At 42.5% G+C, this 22,540-nt stretch overlaps 1 protein-coding gene across 5 annotated transcripts in view; it reads left to right on the plus strand.

The window, feature by feature from the left end:
- The window catches only part of LOC311104775 (peroxisome proliferator-activated receptor gamma coactivator 1-beta-like), a gene marked incomplete at its 5' end in the record, with an annotated part of 81,188 nt that extends 60,004 nt beyond the window's left edge, over positions 1 to 21,184 (plus strand). For 3 of the 5 annotated variants that reach the window (XM_084146683.1, XM_084146684.1, XM_084146685.1), the window contains 8 exons: positions 3,286 to 4,276; positions 4,513 to 4,558; positions 5,352 to 5,416; positions 8,340 to 8,937; positions 11,643 to 11,718; positions 13,516 to 13,634; positions 14,307 to 14,440; positions 14,615 to 21,184. In XM_084146683.1, the coding sequence (XP_084002809.1) occupies positions 3,286 to 4,276; positions 4,513 to 4,558; positions 5,352 to 5,416; positions 8,340 to 8,937; positions 11,643 to 11,718; positions 13,516 to 13,634; positions 14,307 to 14,440; positions 14,615 to 14,706 (2,121 nt within the window). In that variant the 3' untranslated portion in view covers positions 14,707 to 21,184. Of the gene's footprint in view, positions 1 to 3; positions 546 to 3,285; positions 4,277 to 4,512; positions 4,559 to 5,351; positions 5,417 to 8,339; positions 8,938 to 11,642; positions 11,719 to 13,515; positions 13,635 to 14,306; positions 14,441 to 14,614 lie in introns of those variants that run through there. The other 2 variants (XM_084146687.1, XM_084146686.1) reach the window with 2 other exon arrangements.
- Positions 21,185 to 22,540: the final 1,356 nt, after the last annotated feature.

Raw genomic sequence — 22,540 nt, forward strand, 5'->3', positions numbered from 1 at the left:
TAGAATAGAGCTCTGTTTTGTAGAAAAGAGCTCTGTCTAGAATAGAGCTCTAGAAGCTCAGAATGAAGGGAACATGAGAGACTTAAAGGAAAAATCCAACCAAAACCACTCATTCCTATAAAAGTTACATAACACTAATATGTGAGAACAATATTTTTTGTGAACAAATGCTTCATTTTGTCGTTGTAATAAGGTTGGTAGCAACGTGAAAATCGTTGTGGAAATCCGTTGCAGCTCAAGTCGACTACAAAACCCACAATGCAATGCTCTCTCTATGGGCTGGCTAGCTAGGTAGCTAGCTAGCTAGCAAAGTAGCTACACACAATAATACCAAAGTCCATATCTGCATGTGAAGTAGCTAGTTAGCTGTAAAATCACCTAAACAAACTGCTCTACAATCTCACCATGTTTAACCTTCAGATCTATGTGCCTCACAGAGTGGAGCCTGACATTCGCAACGGCACCATGCAATGCACCCTGGACTGAAGAGGCAGACAAATAGGAGAAATGTGTTAGACCCTCTGTTAAATTACACATTTCTCGAGGTAGGAATATTGCAAAAATATGATCAATGGCTCATTCGAGAGAAGACAACCTCTCGCGTTATGGCATCGGACAGTATTGAAATCTGATTCCTATTAACTTCGAGTGTAGTGAGAGCGGCTTTATCGCAATGCTACGTCATACCGGCTGAATTTCTGCCTGCTTGAACGGCAATAGCTCAGATATATATGAAAACATGAAATGACACCGGGAATCGATAGAACGTCGCTTGGAGATGCACAACAACAATATAACATTCAAAATGGGTGAATCTTTACTTTAAAGAGAGAGAGAGTGGGTGCATAGGCCACACGACAGGAAAGGCTTTCTATACTATGACCCTTAGTGCTATATTATGACCCTTAGTTCTATACTATGACCCTTACTTAGTTCTATACTATGACCCATAGTTCTATACTATGACACTTAGTTCTATATTATAATCCTTAGTTCTATATTATGACCGTTAGTTCTATACTATGACCCTTAGTTCTATACTATGACCCTTACTTAGTTCTATAATATGACCCATAGTTCTATACTATGACCCTTAGTTCTATACTATGACCCTTACTTAGTTCTATACTATGACCCATAGTTCTATACTATGACACTTAGTTCTATATTATAATCCTTAGTTCTATACTATGACCCATAGTTCTATACTATGACACTTAGTTCTATATTATAATCCTTAGTTCTATATTATGACCCTTAGTTCTATACTATGACCGTTAGTTCTATATTATGACCGTTAGTTCTATATTATAATCCTTAGTTCTATACTATGACCGTTAGTTCTATATTATGACCGTTAGTTCTATATTATGACCGTTAGTTCTATATTATGACCGTTAGTTCTATATTATGACCGTTAGTTCTATACTATGACCCTTAGTTCTATATTATGACCCTTAGTACTATACTATGACCCTTAGTTCTATATTATGACCGTTAGTTCTATACTATGACCCTTAGTTCTATATTATGACCCTTAGTACTATACTATGACCCTTAGTTCTATATTATGACCCTTAGTTCTATATTATGACCCTTAGTTCTATATTATGACCCTTAGTTCTATACTAAGCCTGTGTTTTCTCATTTATTACCCCTGTCCTGTTCTGGCTTTTCAGTTCTGGTTGCGGGGGCCAAGGCATGTGTCATCTTTGGAGTGACAGATGGCTGACCAGGGGAAGGGCAGCTCTGGCAATGATCTCTCTCTCTCTCTCTCTCTCTCTCTCTCTCTCTCTCTCTCTCTCTCTCTCTCTCTCTCTCTCTCTCTCTCTCTCTCTCTCTCTCTCTCTCTCTCTCTCTCTCTCTCTCTCGTTCTCTCTCGTTCTCTCTCTCTCTCTCTCGTTCTCTCTCTCTCTCTCTCTCTCTCTCGTTCTCTCTCTCTCTCTCTCTCGTTCTCTCTCTCTCTCTCTCTCGTTCTCTCTCTCTCTCTCTCTCTCTCTCGTTCTCTCTCTCTCATTCTGTCTTTCGTTCACTCTCTCTCGTTCTCTCTCTTTCTCGTTCTCTCTCTCTTTCTCGTTCTCTCGCTCTCTCGTTATCTCTCTCTCTCGTTCTCTCGTTCTCTCTCTCTCTCGTCTCTCTCTCTCTCTCTCTCTCTCTCTCTCTCTCTCTCTCTCTCTCTCTCTCTCTCTCTCTCTCTCTCTCTCTCTCTCTCTCTCTCTCTCTCTACTTGGAACATTGGTATGCGGCAGGTAGCCTAGCGGTTAGAGGGGCGAGCCAGTTCCAATCCCAGGTCTGATGGAAAAATCTGTCATGAAGTGAGCTGGCAACCAGATTGCTGCTGGTATCAAATCCTAGTTGCCGTTGTGCCCTTGAGCAAGGTATTCAACCCCCCACAACAGCTGCTCCACGGGCGCCCAGTGTGGCAGCCCCCTGCTCCAACCTGTATGTGTGTCTTTTGGAGGTTGGGATAAAGAGGAAGTCATATTTTGGTTGGACCTTGTGTACAATTAATATTAATAAAGTGATCTTAATCTAATCTTAATTGTTGTATAACTTTGGCAAATTGTCACAATCACAAAGAAGGGTCTCTGTGTTGGTTTTGGTTGCTGATGAGTTGTTCACTCTGTACGGTATGTAGTCATGAGTTGTTCACTCTGTACGGTATGTAGTCATGAGTTGTTCACCCTGTACGGTATGTAGTCATGAGTTGTTCACCCTGTACGGTATGTAGTCATGAGTTGTTCACTCTGTACGGTATGTAGTCATGAGTTGTTCACCCTGTACGGTATGTAGTCATGAGTTGTTCACCCTGTACGGTATGTAGTCATGAGATGTTCACTCTGTACGGTATGTAGTCATGAGTTGTTCACCCTGTACGGTATGTAGTCATGAGTTGTTCACTCTGTACGGTATGTAGTCATGAGTTGTTCACTCTGTACGGTATGTAGTCATGAGTTGTTCACTCTGTACGGTATGTAGTCATGAGTTGTTCACCCTGTACGGTATGTAGTCATGAGTTGTTCACTCTGTACGTTATGTAGTCATGAGTTGTTCACTCTGTACGGTATGTAGTCATGAGTTGTTCACTCTGTACGGTATGTAGTCATGAGTTGTTCACTCTGTACGGTATGTAGTCATGAGTTGTTCACTCTGTACGGTATGTAGTCATTGACTAGACATAGAAGTAATTCGTTAATCTCTTGGATCATGCAGTGCACAGAGTCTCACCAAGGTCATGTTTGTAGGTAATAACTCTAACTCTAATCTCTGTGTTTCTTTCTGCAGCCTGACAGCACACAGGAGCGTAAACCCCGAGCGGTGCGACCAGCTGGACGTCTGTGCACAGAGCTCCACCGGCACCTGACCACCACACAGGAGGCCGAGGACACTCCTTCAGCTGACACAGAGGAGGACGGGGAGGAGGAGGAAGATGATAACGAGGAGGACAGTGAGTCCGAGGAGGAAGAAGAGGAGGAGGAGGAAGAGACCTCGAGCAGTGAGGGTGAAAGCTCCACCCCGCCTGATCCCGCCAAGCCCCAGTTCTCCTCGGAGAAAGAACTGCACTCTGTGGTAGAGCTCATCAAGTACATGCACACATACTGCCTCCCCACACGCAAGCAGGCCAACTGGGAGCGCAAGGAGCGCGAGTGCCCAGGCCAGGTACGCAGGGCCAGGCCCGAGTGTCCCCCGGCTCGTATCCCCCCAAACTGTCACAAGGCTGCAACCCAGGTCCAGAGCAGCGTCCCTCGGCCACGCCTCGCCTTCACCCGCAGACGGGAGTTCAAAGCCAACTCTCTCCTGCGCGAACTGCTCGAAGCGGTCAAATCCTTTGACGTGAGCAAGCCTTACAGACTCCACAGCCCCCCCTACACCCATAACAGAGGAGCTATCCCCAAACCAGCGCAAGACAGAAAGACTGAGACCCCCAGTCCGGCTGCCCGTTCAACCAAACCAGAGCTTAGAAAATACTCTGCTGGCTCTGAGAGCGACAGGGTACTAGAGGCCCCTAAGAGCCCCGATCTGGAGGATGCCTCTTTCTCTGTCCGCCGCTCCCGAAGGCTCGCCTCTTTCCCCAGCCGCTTCGCCAAGAAGTTGCGTGCGGGCCAGATGAGGGTGGAGCCTTCGTCGGGAGCGGGGCGCCCTGGCGAGGAGGACACGGCGGTCAAACACCCCATGGGACACAACCTGGAGGAAGACACCACCACCCCTAACAACAGTACTTCTTTCCAAACCACGGCAGACGCAGCCGAACCCGATAACCTCTGCTGTCAAAACGGTAAGGAAGATGAAGCACCAAGCTCCCTACACCAGTCCTGTTGTGCCAGTCCACATGGCTCCATCATGCAGCATCTTTCTTCAATTTGACGTGGATGAAAAATAAAGAGCGCCAGCATTTTTACACAGCGTGCTAAGCAAAAGGCTGTTTCTACACCTGCTAGGTCTGCTGGTGTGTTCTCTGACCATGTATGTGATCATTGGTACCATTAACTCTTTCTGTTGTTCTGATTGCAGAGAAACGCACCTGCCTCTGTCTGCCGCTGACTCCCAAATCTTCAGGGTTTGTTTTCCATACTATATTCCTATACACTACAACACATATACTGCTGGCCCATCTGTCCAGTCAAGCAATCACAAAGCTCTTTTTAATGTTCACTTCTGGAACTCTTCCATGTGTAAAATTACTGTGATGTTCCCTGTAATATCCCCAAATCACTCCACAAAAGCCTTTCATGGTAACACAGATCCCAAAATAGACCTCAATAGGAGACGTAGCTTGTACTGTAATACCAATCACAGAAGGCTGTAAAGAAAAACATTACAGGAAAAAGGGAATGCTCACATTCACAATGGAAATGTAATACAAACTTCAAACGTAAACCCTACTAAACGCTCATAAACCTTACTAAACCCTCATAAACCCTACTAAACCCTCATAAAACCTACCAAACCCTCATAAACCCTGTTAAACCCTACTAAACCTGCATAAGTCCTAACAAACCCTCATCAACCCTACTAAACCCTTATAAACTCTACGAAACACTCATAAACCCTACTAAACCCTCATAGCGCCTTAAGAAATCCTAAAGAATCATCAGTCAGCACTCAGCAGTATCCTTTGTCCCAACTCCACACCCCTTCCCCTGGCCTTGATGATGACTCTGCAATCTCTCTCTCTCTCTCTCGTTCTCTCTCTCTCTCTCTCTCTCTCTCTCTCTCTCTCTCTCTCTCTCTCGTTCTCTCTCTCGTTCTCTCTCTCGTTCTCTCTCTCTCGTTCTCGTTCTTTCTCTCTCTCTCTCTCTCTCTCTCTCTCTCTCTCTCTCTCTCTCTCTCTCTTTCTTCCCCATGATCAGAGACACACAGTATGCCAACAAGCCCTTTGAGCAGACACTCTGCGTGGACCTGTGTGGCACAGCAGGTAATGTTGGGGCTTTGAGTCAGTGTTGATAATTGTGACGTCTTTTACACCTTTTACGCGACTGGATGAGAGCAGCATTTTGGATCTATATCCTATTGTGTCTGTCAGAAGTAGCATAGTACTGTAACATAATGTACTGTAGACCAGTGTATCTGGTGTAGATATAGTACTGTAACATAATGTACTGTAGACTGTAGGTATAGGACTGTAACATAATGTACTGTAGACCAGTGTATCTGGTGTAGATATAGTACTGTAACATAATGTACTGTAGACTGTAGATATAGTACTGAAACATAATGTACTGTAGACTGTAGGTATAGTACTGTAACATAATGTACTGTATACTGTAGGTATAGTACTGTAACATAATGTACTGTAGACTGTAGGTATAGTACTGTAACAATGTACTTTAGACTGTAGGTATAGTACTGTAACATAATGTACTGTAGACTGTAGGTATAGTACTGTAACATAATGTACTGTAGACTGTAGGTATAGTACTGTAACATAATGTACTGTAGACTGTAGATATAGTACTGAAACATAATGTACTGTAGACTGTAGGTATAGTACTGTAACATAATGTACTGTAGACTGTAGGTATAGTATTGTAACATAATGTACTGTAGACTGTAGGTATAGTACTGTAACATAATGTACTGTAGACCAGTGTATCTGGTGTAGATTTAGTACTCTAACATAATGTACTGTAGACTGTAGAAATAGTACTGTAACATAATGTACTGTAGACTGTAGGTATAGTACTGTAACATAATGTACTGTAGACCAGTGTATCTGGTATAGATATAGTACTGTAACATAATGTACTGTAGACCAGTGTATATGGTGTAGAACTAGTACTGTAACATAATGTACTGGAGACTAGATATAGTACTGTAACATAATGTACTGTAGATATAGTACTGTAACATAATGTACCAGAGACTAGATATAGTATTGGAACATAATGTACTGTAGACTGTAGAAATAGTACTGTAACATAATGTACTGGAGACTAGATATAGTACTATAACATAATGTACTGTAGATATAGTATTGTAACATAATGTACTGGAGACTAGATATAGTATTGGAACATACTGTACTGTAGACTGTAGATATAGTACTGTAACATAATGTACTGTAGACCAGTGTATCTGGTATAGATATAGTACTGTAACATAATGTACTGTAGACCAGTGTATCTGGTGTAGAACTAGTACTGTAACATAATGTACTGGAGACTAGATATAGTACTGTAACATAATGTACTGTAGAAATAGTACTGTAACATAAAGTACTGGAGAATAGATATAGTACTGTAACATAATATACTGTATATATAGTACTGTAACATAATGTACTGTAGACTGTAGATATAGTACTCTTAATAATAATGTACTGTAGATATAGTACTGTAACATAATGTACTGTAGATATAGTACTGTAACATAATGTACTGGATACTAGATATAGTATTGGAACATAATGTACTGTAGACTGTAGCAATAGTACTGTAACATAATGTACTGGAGACTAGATATAGTACTGTAACATAATGTACTGTATATATAGTACTGTAACATAATGTACTGTAGACTGTAGATATAGTACTGTAACATAATGTACTGGAGACCAGTGTATCTGGTATAGATATAGTACTGTAACATAATATACTGTAGACCAGTGTATCTGGTGTAGAACTAGTACTGTAACATAATGTACTGGATACTAGATATAGTACTGTAACATAATGTACTGTAGAAATAGTACTGTAACATAATGTACTGTAGACTGTAGAAATCATACTGTAACATTATGTACTGGAGACTAGATATAGTACTGTACCATAATGTACTGTAGTCCAGTGTATCTGGTGTATATATAGCACTGTAACATAATGTACTGTAGACTGTATATATAGTACTGTAACAATGTACTGTAGATATAGTACTGTAACATAATGTACTGTAGACTGTAGATATAGTACTGTAACATAATGTACTGTAGACTGTAGATATAGTACTGTAACATAATGTACTGTAGACTGTAGATATAGTACTGTAACATAATGTACTGTAAACTGTAGATATAGTACTGTAACAATGTACTGTAGATATAGTACTGTGACATAATGTAATGTAACATAATGTACTGTAGACTGTAGATATAGTCCTGTAACATAATGTACTGTAGACTGTAGAAATCGTACTGTAACATAATGTACAGGAGACTAGATATAGTACTGTAACATAATGTACTGTAGATATAGTACTGTAACACAATGTACTGTAGATATAGTACTGTAACATAATGTACTGTAGATATAGTACTGTAACATAATGTACTGTAGATATAGTACTGTAACATAATGTACTGTAGATAAAGTGTGGCTAACAGCTCAGTAGTAGAGTGGTAGAGGAGAGGGGGAATGTATTTGTATTGTGTTCGAAAGAGCATGACTTCACTCTATTCCTGGGTAAATGTCATCTTGACAGGGCTAATTTGGTTCCATAGCTACTTGGGTAGCTGAGAAAACAGATATTACAATGCAGTGTCTGCCGCTGATATCGTCCTCAAAATCCATAACGTTTAACAATTGAATGTCAAATATGCTCTTCGGTCAAAATCAATAGGAGATTGTGTGCTCGCCTTGTGCCATATCGAGATGCTGTGTTGCTGTAATGTTTACGATATAACAGCATCAAAGCAATTTGTTCTATTAGGAAAGCCGTTGAAAGACAGCTATTCTGCAATGTCCCTGTCGTAACCAGATAGTTACTCAGTTCAGTAACAGACAGTACACCCAGTAACAGTTGATCATTAACATTCTGTCTGTGAATCGTTGATGTTTCTCTGATGCTAACATGTCAGATCTGTATGAAACCACGTGACTTATGAGAGTGGCATGTGTTTTCAGGCCTCACCCCTCCCACCACCCCCCCTCACAAGCCTGTGGAGGATGAGCTGTTCAAGCCCGAGGGGAAAGGAGAGTCCCCCCCGAAGGGCTTGTGGCTCAACCGGGCCCACTCCCGCAAGCTCCCCGAGCAGACCGAACTCTACGCCCAGCTCCGCAAGATGGGCCAGGCCAGCGATGCAGAACTCAAAGTCCACCAGACATTCGGAGACCACGACTACTGCCTGCTGAGTCTGGGGGAGCGCCGGAAGAGAACCGCCGCCATGCTGTCCCATTCCCTGTTCGGACGCTCCTCTCCTGAGGGTCCAGAGCCTAAGGGGGACAGGGCTGAGTCCAGGGTGCTGGGGGACGAGAGGCTTGGACTTCAGCGTGAAGACAAACTCTTTTCCAAGGCACCAGAGTACCTGAGTAACGGTACCAGGGCTGACAGCAAGGGGGACGGGCGGGGGGCGACTGCGGCAGTACGCCAATCAGGATCGCCCCAAGCTTTATCGCCCCACAAGTATGATGAAGAGGGGGAACGCTCCTCCCGCTCTCCCTCCCCCATCCTCCACTCCAGCTTCTGCCAGCCCCATTCCCCTAGCAGTAAGCCTGACATCAGGTGAGAATATAAACCACAGTTCTAAGGATTTACATTAGTAAAATATGTCTAGTGAGATCTATTTCTCTTCAACATCAGATTTGCAACTTTTCTGTTTACACTAGCCCTGGATGTGGTGTGGCCCAAGCAACATTCCTGCTTCGTGTGTGTGTACCTATTAGCATACTGTAAATACCATAGTATATAGACAAACCAAATAAGGATAGCAATTCAAACTATACAGGAGCTTCTCATATCAACCATGTTGCACATAGTGTTGCACACTTGATTAACGCAATGATTCACAAATGTGTGGATATTTTAAAAGCCTTTAATTTTCAACTTGGCTATCAGCGCAACAATGCTGTCTACTGGTATTAAGGTTATTATTGCAGGGACGTGGGAGATGTACAGTTGAAGTCAGAAGTTTACATACACCTTAGCCAAATAAATTTAAACTCAGTTTTTCACAATTCCTGACATTTAATCCTAGTAAATATTCCCCGTTTTAGGTCAGTTAGGATCACCACTTTATTTTAAGAATGTGAAATGTCAGAATAATAGTAGAGAGAATTATTTCTTTCAGCTTTTATTTATTTCATCACATTCCCAGTGAGTCAGAAGTTTACATACACTCAATTAGTATTTGGTAGCATTGCCTTTAAATTGTTTAACTTGGGTCAAACGTTTCCTTCCACAAGCTTCCCACAATAAGTTGGGTGAATTTTGGCCCATTCCTCCTGACAGAGCTGGTGTAACTGAGTCAGGTTTGTAGTCCTCCTCGCTCGCACATGCTTTTTTAGTTCTGCCCACACATTTTCTATAGGATTGAGGTCAGGGCTTTGTGATGGCCACTCCAATACCTTGACTTTGTTGTCCTTAAGCCATTTTGCCACAACTTTGGAAGTACGCTTTGGGTCGTTGTCCATTTCGAAGACCCATTTGCGACCAAGCTTTCATTTCCTGACTGATGTCTTGAGATGTTGCTTCAATATATCAACATAATTTTCCTTCCTCATGATGCCATCTATTTTGTGAAGTGCACCAGTCCCTCCTGCAGCAAAGCATCCCCATAGCATGATGCTGCCACCCCCGTGCTTCACGGTTGGGATGGTGTTCTTCGGCTTGCAAGCCTTCCCCTTTTTCCTCCAAACATAACGATGGTCATTATGGCCAAACAGTTCTATTTTTGTTTCATCAGACCAGAGGACATTTCTCCAAAAAGTACGTTCTTTGTCCCCATGTGCAGTTGCAAACCGTAGTCTGGCTTTTTTATGGCAGTTTTGGAGCAGTGGCTTCTTCCTTGCTGAGCGGCCTTTCAGATTATGTCGATATAGGACTCATTTTACACTGTGGAAATAGATACTTTTGTACCTGTTTCCTCCAACATCTTCACAAGGTCCTTTGCTGTTGTTCTGGGATTGATTTGCACTTTTCGCACCAAAGTACGTTCATCTCTAGGAGACAGAACGAGTCTCCTTCCTGAGCGGTATGACAGATGTGTGGTCCCATGGTGTTTGTACTTGCGTACTATTGTTTGTACAGATGAACGTGGTACCTTCAGGCATTTGAAAATTGCTCCCAAGGATGAACCAGACTTGTGGAGGTCTACACATTGTTTTCTGAGGTCTTGGCTGATTTCCTTTGATTTTCCCATGATGTCAAGCAAAGAGGCACTGAGTTTGAAGGTAGGCCTTGCAGTACATCCACAGGTACACCTCCAATTGACTCAAATGATGTCAATTAGCCTATCAGAAGCTTCTAAAGCCATGCCATCATTTTCTGGAATTTTCCAAGATGTTTAAAGGCACAGTCAACTTAGTGTATGTACATTTCTGACCCACTGGAATTGTGATACAGTGAATTATAAGTGAAATGATCTGTCTGTAAACAATTGTTGGAAAAATGACTTATGTCATGCACAAAGTAGATGTCCTAACCGACTTGCCAAAACTATAGTTTGTTAACAAGAAATGTGTGGAGTGGTTGAAAAATGAGTTTTAATGACTCCAACCTAAGTGTATGTAAACTTCCGACTTCAACTGTATGTGGTGTAGATGTTTACCTCCGGAGGTGGTGTGGGAGACATCTCTTAAACGTCCAATGCAGCTGTTTTTGTCTCATTATCAAATCATTCATGGGTAACAATTAAGTACCTTACTGCGATTGTTTTCAATTAAAATGGTAAAAAAGAAACTAAAATAGCTTCTTAGCAAAGAGCAATTTCTCAAGCAATAATTTTGCTAGGACTGTCTGGGAGTGGGGAGGGGAAAACTGAAAACTATTTGTTATTGGCGGATTGGTCTATTAACTAATTTACCGCCTGGTGATGTCACCAGGCAGGCCAAAACTCCATCCCATCAAAACAGGCAGAAATTTCAGGCCGTCTTATTAAACAGCTCTTACACTAAAAGGGCATTATCATAATTTTCACAATTTCACAGTATTATTCCAACCTCATAGTGTGGAAATATATATAAAACACAGGAAGATAAAGTTTTTGACTGCACTGGACCTTTAAAGGGAGATTTGAATCTAGCTCAGACTCTTTACACTACACAAGTATCCTAGTTTGAGTCATCAAAATAGTGTAGTGTAAAGAGGCCCTGATCAGTCTGATTAGCAGTCACAGCCAGGAGTACTATGGCTTTTCTCATCGTTATGTGACTCAGGTTCTTCCATTCGCTCCTGTCTAATATCTCTGCCTTGTGTCTCTCTCTCCTCAGCTGTGAGAACTCTGAGACGTGCCACGGAGACAAGCAGGGGAACAAAATCTCCAAGTCTGGGTTTCAAATTGACGAGGTAAACACCAGTTATTCCATTATGAATTTTGACAAAGTCATGCAACCCTGTTATGTACACTGAACAGAAATATAAATGCAACATGTAAAGTGTTAGTCCCATGTTTCATGAGCTGAAATAAAAGATCCCAGAAATGTTCCATACGCACCAAAAGCTTATTTCTCTAAAATGTTGTGCACAAATTTGTTTACATCCCTTTTAGTGAGCATTTCTCCTTTGCCAAGATAATCCATCTACCTGACAGGTGTGGCATATCAAGAAGCTGATTAATAATAATAATAATAATAATAATAATAATATGCCATTTAGCAGACGCTTTTATCCAAAGCGACTTACAGTCATGCGTGCATACATTTTTGTGTATGGGTGGTCCCAGGGATCGAACCCACTACCTTGGCGTTACAAGCGCCGTGCTCTACCAGTTGAGCTACAGAGGACCATGATTAAACAGCATGATCATTGCACGGGTGCACCTTGTGCTGGAGACAATAAAAGGCCACTCTAAAATGTGCAGTTTTGTCACACAACACAATGCCACAGATGTCTCAAGTTTTGAGGGAGCGTGCAATTGGCATGCTGACTGCAGGAATGTCCACCTGAGCTGTTGCCAGATAATTGAATGTTCATTTCTCTACCATAAGCCGCTTCCAACGTCATTTTAGAGAATTTGGCAGTACGTCCAACCGGTCTCACAACCGCAAACTATGTGTAACCACGCCAGCCCAGGACCTCTACATCCAGCTTCTTCACCTGCGGAATTGTCTGAGACCAGCCACCTGGACAGCTGATGAAACTGTGGGTTTGCACAACCGAAGAATTTCTGCACAAACTTTCAGAAACCGTCTCAGGAAAGCTCATCTGCGTGCTCGTCGTCCTTACCAGGGTCTTGACCTGACTGCAGTCCGGTGTCGTAACTTCAGTGGGCAAATGCTTACCTTCGATGGGCTGGAGAAGTGTGCTTTTCATGGATGAATCCCAGACAGCATGTATGGCAGACAGCATGTATGGCGTCGTGTGGGTGAGCGGTTTGATGATGTCAACGTTGTGAACAGATTTCCCCATGGTGGCGGTGGGGTTATGGTATGGGCAGGCCTAAGCTACGGACAAAGAACACAATTGCATTTTATTGATGGCTATTTGAATGCACAGAGATACCGTGACCAGATCCTGAGGCCCATTGTCGTGCCTTTCATCTGCCGCCATCACCTCATGTTTCAGCATGATAATGCACGGCCCCATGTCGCAAGGATCTGTACACAATTCCTGGAATCTGAACATTTCCCAGTTCTTCCATGGCCTGCATACTCACCAGACATGCCATTGATCATGTTTGGGATGCTCAGGATCGATGTGTATGACAGCATGTTCCAGTTTCCACCAATTTCCAGCAACTTCGCAAAGTCATTGAAGAGGAGTGGGACAACATTCCACAGGCCACAATAAATAGCCTGATCAATTCTATGCGAAGGAGGTGTGTCGCGCTGCATGAGGCAAATGGTGGTCACACCAGATACTGACTGGTTTTCTGATCCACGCCCCTACTTAAAAAAAAAAAGAAGTTACCTGTGACCAACAGATGCATATCTGTATTCCTAGTCATGTGAAATCCTTAGATTAGGGCCTAATGAATTTATTTCAATTTACTGATTTTCTTATATGAACTGTAACTTGGTAAAATCTTTGAAATTGTTGCATGTTGCATTTATATTTTTGTGAAGTATAAATGTGTGAAGTAGGCATGCTTTGCCACTGCAGCAAGTGTCTTGTTCTGACGGTTACCATGGTGTCGTTGCCTAGGACAACTGCAGAGTGTTCTACATTCACAACCTGCCAAGCAGCGTCACACAAACTATGCTGCGCAAACGCTTCGAGGCCTTTGGCGACCCGGAGGACTGCAAAGTCATCACCAAAAATGAGTAGGTCCTTTTATCTGCCTGTCTGCCTGTCTGCCTGTCTGCCTGCCTGGCCTGCCTGGCCTGCCTGGCCTGTCTGCCTGTCTGCCTGCCTGGCCTGGCTGCCTGCTTAGCCTGCCTGTGGCCTGTCTGCCTGCCTGGCCTGACTGGCCTGTCTGGCCTGCCTGGCCTGTCTGCCTGTCTGCCTGCCTGGCCTGCCTGGCCTGACTGGCCTGTCTGGCCTGCCTGGCCTGTCTGCCTGTCTGCCTGTCTGGCCTGTCTGCCTGCTTAGCCTGCCTGTGGCCTGTCTGCCTGTCTGGCCTGACTGGCCTGTCTGGCCTGCCTGGCCTGTCTGCCTGTCTGCCTGCCTGGCCTGCCTGGCCTGACTGGCCTGTCTGGCCTGCCTGGCCTGTCTGCCTGTCTGCCTGTCTGGCCTGTCTGCCTGCTTAGCCTGCCTGTGGCCTGTCTGCCTGCCTGTGGCCTGTCTGCCTGTCTGGCCTGCCTGGCCTGGCTGCCTGTCTGGCCTTTCTGCCTGCCTGTGGCCTGTCTGCCTGCTTAGCCTGCCTGTGGCCTGTCTGCCTGTCTGGCCTGTCTGTGGCATTTTGGAGTACAGACTGCAGTGAAGGTGAGGACCACGTGCTGAAACTCATCTCTGTGTGTGTGTGTGTGTGTGTGTGTCCATGCGCGTGCCCATAGGGAACGCTGTGGAGTCATCAAGTTCCGTCAAGAGTCCAGTGGCCAGCAGATCCAGAAGCACAGGCGAGAGCCGCTCTTCCAGAATGGAGGGGGTGGCATGCACAGGCTCAGCAGGAAGAGATACATAGATCTGGGTAAGCAGAGATAATGTCAAAACATGTTATACAGCCGAGGTATAGTCAAAACATGACTGTTGGCAATGCTAAGATACTTCATGTGTAGTATCTATCTCTCTCCCTCTGTAATGTTGATGTAATAGAGTTGGGTGTAGCCATGATGACTGTTCTAACAGAGCTTTTTCTCTCCAGACGAAGCGGGACCAGGGCCGGTAAAGAGCAAGTATGACGCCCTGGACTTTGACACCCTGCTGAAGGAGGCCCAGAAGAGCCTGCATCGCTGATGGTGACTCGGCTGGCCTCGCCTTAGAATCCCCAAACCACCCCCAGACTCACCTCAGTACCTCAACCAAGGCAACTCATCATGTTTACATTTTTAACATTCGAATAAGAAACTGACCTTGTCTCTTTCGACTGAGGATACTACTGAGAAAGCAAGCGGGGGTTGAAGGGGTGGAGGAAAAAGCAACCAAACAACATAGAAACTCTCTGAACACAAAAGCTGCTTCCTGTCTGTGTTCATGACTTTGTCGTGACTCGTCGTCGCCCCGTTGGGAGTGGGTGTGCAGTCAGGCGAGACTTCTGTAGCAAACATTTCTCCCTCTGTTGGTCGTTGTGGTGTGTGTGTCTGCGTGTGTGTCGTTTCTTTGTACCCCCTTGGTCACTACTGGTGCAACTGCAAGCTCAGCTGTATTGGCCGTTGCGTCGTACAGTATATAACGAGCCTGCTCTATATTAGCAAACTTGTGGATGTTAAAACTATGTGTGTTATGACATAAAATACAAAAGCAGAAAAATCATTTGAACAACTTAAAGTTTACAAATCGAAAATGAAAAGAAAGAAATCTTGTTTTATGTCATTTTAGTGCTTCCTTAATTTAATCTATGCACTCTAACGAGGTAATAATGTTCTTCTCTCGATTTTCCCCTACTCTGCCACACAACGCTGCCATGCTGTTGGCTGCGTTACTCTGAAGGTTCCCACTGCTGCTGAGATAGACACAACCTGCTAACTTACAGCTTTTCCCATTTCCATTTAGGTTTTTGCCCTAGCACTACACAGCTGATTGAAATAATGAACTCATCATCAAGCTTTGATTATTTGAATCAGCTGTGTAGTGCTAGGGCAAAAACCAAAACGTGCACCCAGGGGGGGCCCCAGGACCGAGTTTGGGGAACGCTGTGCTAACACTAATCTAGGATGGCAGTCACTTCCTATCCTACCAACACACAATGGGGTTATGACAACCAATGCTATTATGTCATGAAGTAAACATCAAGGCATATTTACCCTAAGAAAATCACAAAATCCATCGTAGCCAATTCTCTGCACTGTTCGTACTGTCGGAACATCTGACTCAGTCAGTAAGTCAACCCAGTCAAGGACAGAGTAGAATCAGACATTTACTACAAGTTCCAGATATACCCTAAACTATAGTAATGGAATGTACACCTGAATGATCCGAATGTAGAGCCCCTACCTGAATCCAAATTATTATTGTTATTATTATTATTGTTGTTATTATTATTGTTATTATATTAATCCAAGTCTCTGTAGTTGTGCTTCTTTAATGGAGCTCTATTGCAGCCTGTCTCTTTGTGATGCAGCCAGCAGTATAGCTGAGGGTGAGACCGTCCGAGGCTCACCGTACAGGGGAACTACCTCTGTATCTGGTGAGGGTAGAGGTCATACTAGCATTAACACCTGAGAGAGGGGGGGGTGGGAAATCAACTCTGTCGAAGTCTGTTGACATTTCCCAGAGGTATGGATGGTACTACATCAGTCAAGCATCTCTACCTCCTTCCCTCTCCTTCCCTCTTTTTCCCTCTTCTTCCCTTTCCTTCCCTCTCCTTCCCTTTCCTTCCCTCTTCTTCCCTTTCCTTCCCTCTCCTTCCCTCTCATTCCCTCTCCTTCCCTCTTCTTCCCTCTCCTTCCCTCTTCTTCCCTTTCCTTCCCTCTCCTTCCCTCTCATTCCCTCTCCTTCCCTCTTCTCCCCTCTCCTTCCCTCTCCTTCTCGGGTTCTCTCTCCCTCTTTTTACTCTCTCTCTCTTCCTTCTACTCTGAAACACTTGTTTACTTTTCCCAAGCTCTCTGATAGGTGGAGGACGTCAGCTTGGTTTTCCCGCTAAAACTCCCACTTCTCGCCTCGTGGCTAAAAACTCTAAATAGATTGTGTGTCAGTTTTTTGGAGTCAGTCTCAACCGTGTATCCAATGTGTACCTGAGTGAGTCGTCTGTCTTTGTCTCGTGTTCGGGTGAGCGCTGCCATCGCTGGGGATCCCAGGGGGACACATGGCCCTCTGGTGTGCTGGGAGACTTAAGACCTCTTCTTCTCTCCCCCTTTTGTTCTTGTTTTCTTCAAGGACCAGGTCCCCCTGTCCTCCGGCCCCTCAATACTGTGCAGCCTTTCTGTGTGTGGGCATGGGGCCTCGTGCTGCCCCAGCCTTGGCAAACCCCCTTTCCTTTTTTCTAGGGTTTTATCCCTGTCTCGCTCTACCCCTCATTTATCTAAACTCCTCCTGTAACACATGAAACTGAATGTTTACATCACTGAATTCTCCTTCCACTTTATTAGAGCGCACACTAAGTACAAAGACGCCTTATTCAGTGTTCGAGAGTATCCTATCAGGATGTGCCTTCTTGGCTTACCCTAGTAGGTTTACCGAATAAACGACAATTTAGTGCTATACATACTGATTGAGAAATTAGATGTAATCTGAAAAACCCCTTACTAATCAAAAGAAGAAAAGCTGAAAAAGTATTTGTGCTTAGTATGTATACTACTAAATAGTGAGAGAATGTGCTGGTTTACACAATACAATATATATATATGATATAATATGTGTATATATGATATAATATGTGTATATATGATATAATATGTGTATATAGCACTATGTCTAGTGTAAACATTAAATGTGTCGTTGTGTCTATACAGCGTGCATTATAAAGGTGGTGGGTCACGATCGCAAATCAGACAGGCAAGAATAAACTGTTTAAAGATGCAAGTTTGAACAATACAGGGAGTAATTTATGTAGAAATTACTTGACTCAAGGCAAACACTGTTGTATAAAGTATCCCTTTAGATATGCTAAGGTTTTTTTATTTTTTATTTTATGACAAAATATTTTTAATGATTTTTATTTTTTGTATTGAGATGCAATACATATATATCTATGAGATTGGAAGGGGTTATTTCAGTGGTTGGTTGTTAAAATATGACAGGGATTGGAAGGGGTTATTCAAGTGGTTGGTTGTTAAAATATGACAGGGGCAATCCTTGAAAACAGATCCTGTAAAATGACAAATAATAGTAATGTGGTCAGTCATTTTTTACATCTAAAAAGTAATGTTAGAACTGTAAAAAATAGTGAAATATCTGTTTGCAACTTTTCATGAAGGGAACTATCTATTACTGACACATAATGTCGGTACACAGGTTGTTCAACTTGTTGAATTTCAGTGGACACTTAATATTTGGTAACTTGTGAACATATATGACACATTTTGGATAGAAGGAAAGAAAACAGTCATTGCAATTTTAGCCCTTTTGTATTTTCGGCCTACTTGATGCCAGTGGTGTGCTTCCATCAGTAGAATTGAATGACAGCAAACAGACGATTCTCACAAGGAGAGCCTTAACACAATAGGGACTAACTAAATCTATCACTGTTGTTACTGTTCTAGCTCCTTTCAAATCCAATGTGTTTTATTAATTACTGAAGTAATGAAAACCTTTTTCAATACATACATCCATATTATAAAAGGTACAGTGCATTCGGAAAGTATTCAGATCTTCCCTTTTTCCAAATGTTGTTACGTTACAGCCTTATTCTAAAATGGTTTGAATAAAAAAAATGTCCTCATCAATACCCCATAACGACAAAGCGAAAATAGGTTTCTAGAAAATTTTGCAAATGTATACAAAATAAAAAAACGGATACTTTATTTACGTAAGTATTAAGACCCTTTGCTATGAGACTCAAAATGTAGCTAAGGTCAATCCTGTTTCCATTGATCATCCTTGAGATGTTTCTATAACTTGATTGGAGTCCACCTGTGGTAAATTAAATTGTTGGACATGATTTGGAAAGGCACACACCTATATAAAGGTCCCACAGTTGACAGTGCATGTCAGAGCAAAAACCAAGCCATGAGGTCGAAGGTATTGTCCGTAGAGCTCAGAGAAAGGATTGTGTCGAGGCACAGATCTGGAGAAGGGTACCAAAAAATGTATGCAGCATTGAAGGTCCCCAAGAACACAGTGGCCTCCATCATTCTTAAATGTAAGTGTGGAACCACCAAGACTCTTCCTAGAGCTGAGCAATCGGGGGAGATGGGGCTTGGTCAGGGAGGTGACCAAGAACCTGATGGTCACTCTGAATGCCCTCCTTGCCTGGTCCATGTGTTTTGCTGGGCGGCCTTCTCTTGGCAGATTTGTTGTGGTGCCATATTCTTTCCATTTTTTATAATGGATTTAATGGTGCTCCATGGGATGTTCAAAGTTTCTGATCTTTTTTCATAACCCAACCCTGATCTGTACTTCCCCACAACTTTGTCCCTGACCTCTTTGGAGAGCTCCTTGGTCTTCATGGTGCCGATTGCTTGGTGGTGCCCCTTGCTTAGTGGTGTTGCAGACTCTGGGTGCCTTTCAGAACAGGTGTGTATATATACTGAGATCATGTGACACTTATTTGCACACAGGTGGGCTTATTTAACTAATTATATGACTTCTGAAGGTAATTGGTTGCACCAGATCTTATTTAGGGGCTTCATAGCAAAGAGTGTGAATACATATGCACGCACCACTTTTCCATTATTTATTTTTTAGAATTTTTGGAAACAGGTTATTTTATTTTTTCACTTCACCAATTTGGACTATTTTGTTTAATGTCAATTTGGACAATTTTGTTTATGTTAAAAATTAATTTAAATTACAGGTTGTAATGCAACAAAATAGGAAAAACCCCAAGGGGGATGAATAGTTTTGCAAGGCACTGTATATACTTTCTTATTGAAAACTTTGATGTGACCATTTTCCTCAGTGTTTCAGAGCACTTTGACACATTTCAACCACTAGCCTACTATCAATCTAGCATTTGTTAAATTGAGAGATGATCCAAATTGAACTCCTTCCAAAGGGGACCCTCGTCAGAACAGAATGCAATATTTCCTTTCCAATTTTCATTTCTGAAAATAGCAAGAAATAAACTTGAGGCAAATTGACCAAAAACTATATTTGATGTTGGCTTGAAATCGAATTTGGAGTGCCTCGTCAGATTTATTTTCTAAATGTCAACAACATGGCCCACACAAATACGCTATATATACAAAAGTATGTGGACAGCCCTTCAAATTAGTAAATTCGGCTATTTCAGCCACACCTGTTGCTGACAGGTATATAGAATCGAGCACACAGCCACGCAATATCCATAGACAAACATTGGCAGTAGTATGGCCCGTACTGAAGAGCTCAGTGACTTTCAACGTGGCACCATCACAGGATGCAATCTTTCCAACAAGTCAGTTCGTCATATTTCTGCCCTTCTAGAGCTGCCCCGGTCAACTGTAAGTGCTGTCATTGTGAAGTGGAAAAGGTTTGTCGAGATCAGTGTGGAAGAACTTGACTGGCCTGTACAGAGCCCTGACCTCAACCCCATCGAACACTTTTGGGATGAATTGGAACGCCGACTGCGAGCCTGGCCTAGTCGCCCAACATCAGTGCCCAACCTCACTAATGCTCTTGTGGCTGAATGGAAGCAAGTCCCCGCAGCAATGTTCCAACATCTAGTGGAAAGCCTTCCCAGAAGAGTGGAGGCTGTTCTAGCAGCAGAGGGGGAACCAACTCCATATTAATGCCCATGATTTTGGAATGAGATGTTCGACGAGCAGGTGTCCACATACTTTTGGTCATTTCGTGTACATATTTAAGTTCTGACATTTCATTTAATTGGAAAATGTCTCTTTAAACTCACCACCACATTAATAAAACGCCCTATGGACAGAAAGTGCTTGCAATACTGGTCCTATATAGGCCACTGAATCACCCCTGATCACTGTATTCTGGATGTAAATGGTTATGTCTGCACTACTACTAGTTGTGTGTATCAACAAAAAAAATGGAATCCCAGGCAGACAGATGGTAACGTGATGTCAATGGGCACTTTGGGGGTTGCAAACGGTCACAATCTAGCTAGCTGTCTGTGGGTGTTTGGTGGAAGAAAAACGGACAAAAAAGGGCATACATTGTTGTGTGTTTTTTAGTTTTTATTGGTATAGTTTTTTTTGTGTCTATTTACATCTAATGACTATAAAAATTCACAAAATGATTTCCTTTTTTAACTTAGTTTTTGGTAAACGGTAAATACTGCTTGTAAGATTTTATATTTTTTACACGTTTGTTTTATTTAGCGTTTATTCTTTTTTATTTATATGCCACTTAGTTTGGATGTCTTTTATTGGTGTTTTTTCTGTTTCGTGTGATTTCAAATGTGTTGATAATGTAGAGACAAAATGCATTTCAGTATTTTTGAATTGTTAAAATCTAGTTTCATAGATGCATTTATCTATAGCGGAAATGATCTGATGTTATAAATTATATTTTAATTCATGTAAATAGATGATGACTTCCTTTTAAACTGAATACATTTCTCTTCAGAGATTGTTTACATTATTAAACTATAGAAATGTTCCTCATATACTGTAAAAAAGTACATATTCATTAATTTGCCTCCCAAAAAATTAAATCCTAATGAACAACGTGAAGGTTTGGACATGACATTATATGAGTTGTGCATTAATTCATGTGTCAATGGTTGAGACGGTACACATGGAGCAGAGGAGGTCTAGTCAGGTCACGTTTCACTGAGGTACTATGATGTGGTGTTACACCACAAGACAACACAAAACAACACAACACACAACAGCAGTAGTTAAACTAGTTTAATTCAGATCTTAATCTTTCTTTCTGTGGTGCATATTCAGAGCCAATACATGCAGTGCCTGACTTTGTAGCAGGGCTCCTTACTAGACTGCACATTCTGACCTACAGTAATCAGTAATGACATCACAAGAAAGCAACAAAAGGGGATTTCTCTATTGAAAGGCTTACACAGCAAAGCAATATCAACCTTTTCCCCATGCTTTCTACAAAGAGAAACATCACATCTGACACAAGCATATTTGGTATGATTCTATAATTTGTTTTTATGCAGTGGTTTGGGAGGGGAGGGGAGGGGGTCCCTTGGTGTAGAGTGTCTGTGTCCGCAGTTATCCTTGTTAAGGGGACATATCTAGCTAGCCTAGCGGATGGACGCACTGACTGATTAAGACTTCCCGATTAATGGTGTCTCTTAAGGAGCCACTGGCCAATTTTCCACTCATCTTGCCTGTGATTCATGTCAGTGTGATGCTCTCTAACTGGCTGTCTCTCATCCCCCTGCAGCCTCAGCCTCTATGCAGCTACGAGACACTAGGAGCCTCACTGAGCACCACAGCCCTATAGGGGCAACCCTGACTGCAGCAATCCCCTATTGGTTAAACAGAGAGAGATAGAGGCAGCTGGGTCAGTGCACTGCTTAGCACAGTGCTTTACTATGTTTACTACTGTGTTGTGTAGCTTGTTGGTGTGTAGTGGTGACACACAGCTCTTTGCTAAAGAAAGCCCACCCCTTCTGATTCCCTCTGCCAATCAGTTCTCATTCTCGGCGCTCAATTAGGTGGGGCATCTTTCTGTGTTTTATAAGACTGTTATTTATGACCCCAGTGGGATAGTTAACACACACACACACACACCTTGTACACACACTGTAACACTCACTACATCCTGAGGGTGATGCTGAGGCTGTGGACTTAATTATGCGGTGAGGGACAGATGCAGAGTTGAATTAGCGGTTTATTTACATTACTAATAACGATAGGATAGGGTAGCATAGGATACACATCTATATCAATTAAATACAGAGATACACTGCTGAAATCAAGGATAGACTACTACATATACAGTGCATTCTGAAAGTATTCAGACCCCTTGACTTTTTCAAAATGTTGTTACATTGCAGCCTTATTCTAAAATTGATTAAATTGTTTTAATCAATATACACACAATACCCCATAAT

This window comes from Coregonus lavaretus (genome assembly GCF_964263955.1).
Source record: "Coregonus lavaretus genome assembly, chromosome: 29".
NCBI lineage: Eukaryota > Metazoa > Chordata > Actinopteri > Salmoniformes > Salmonidae > Coregonus > Coregonus lavaretus.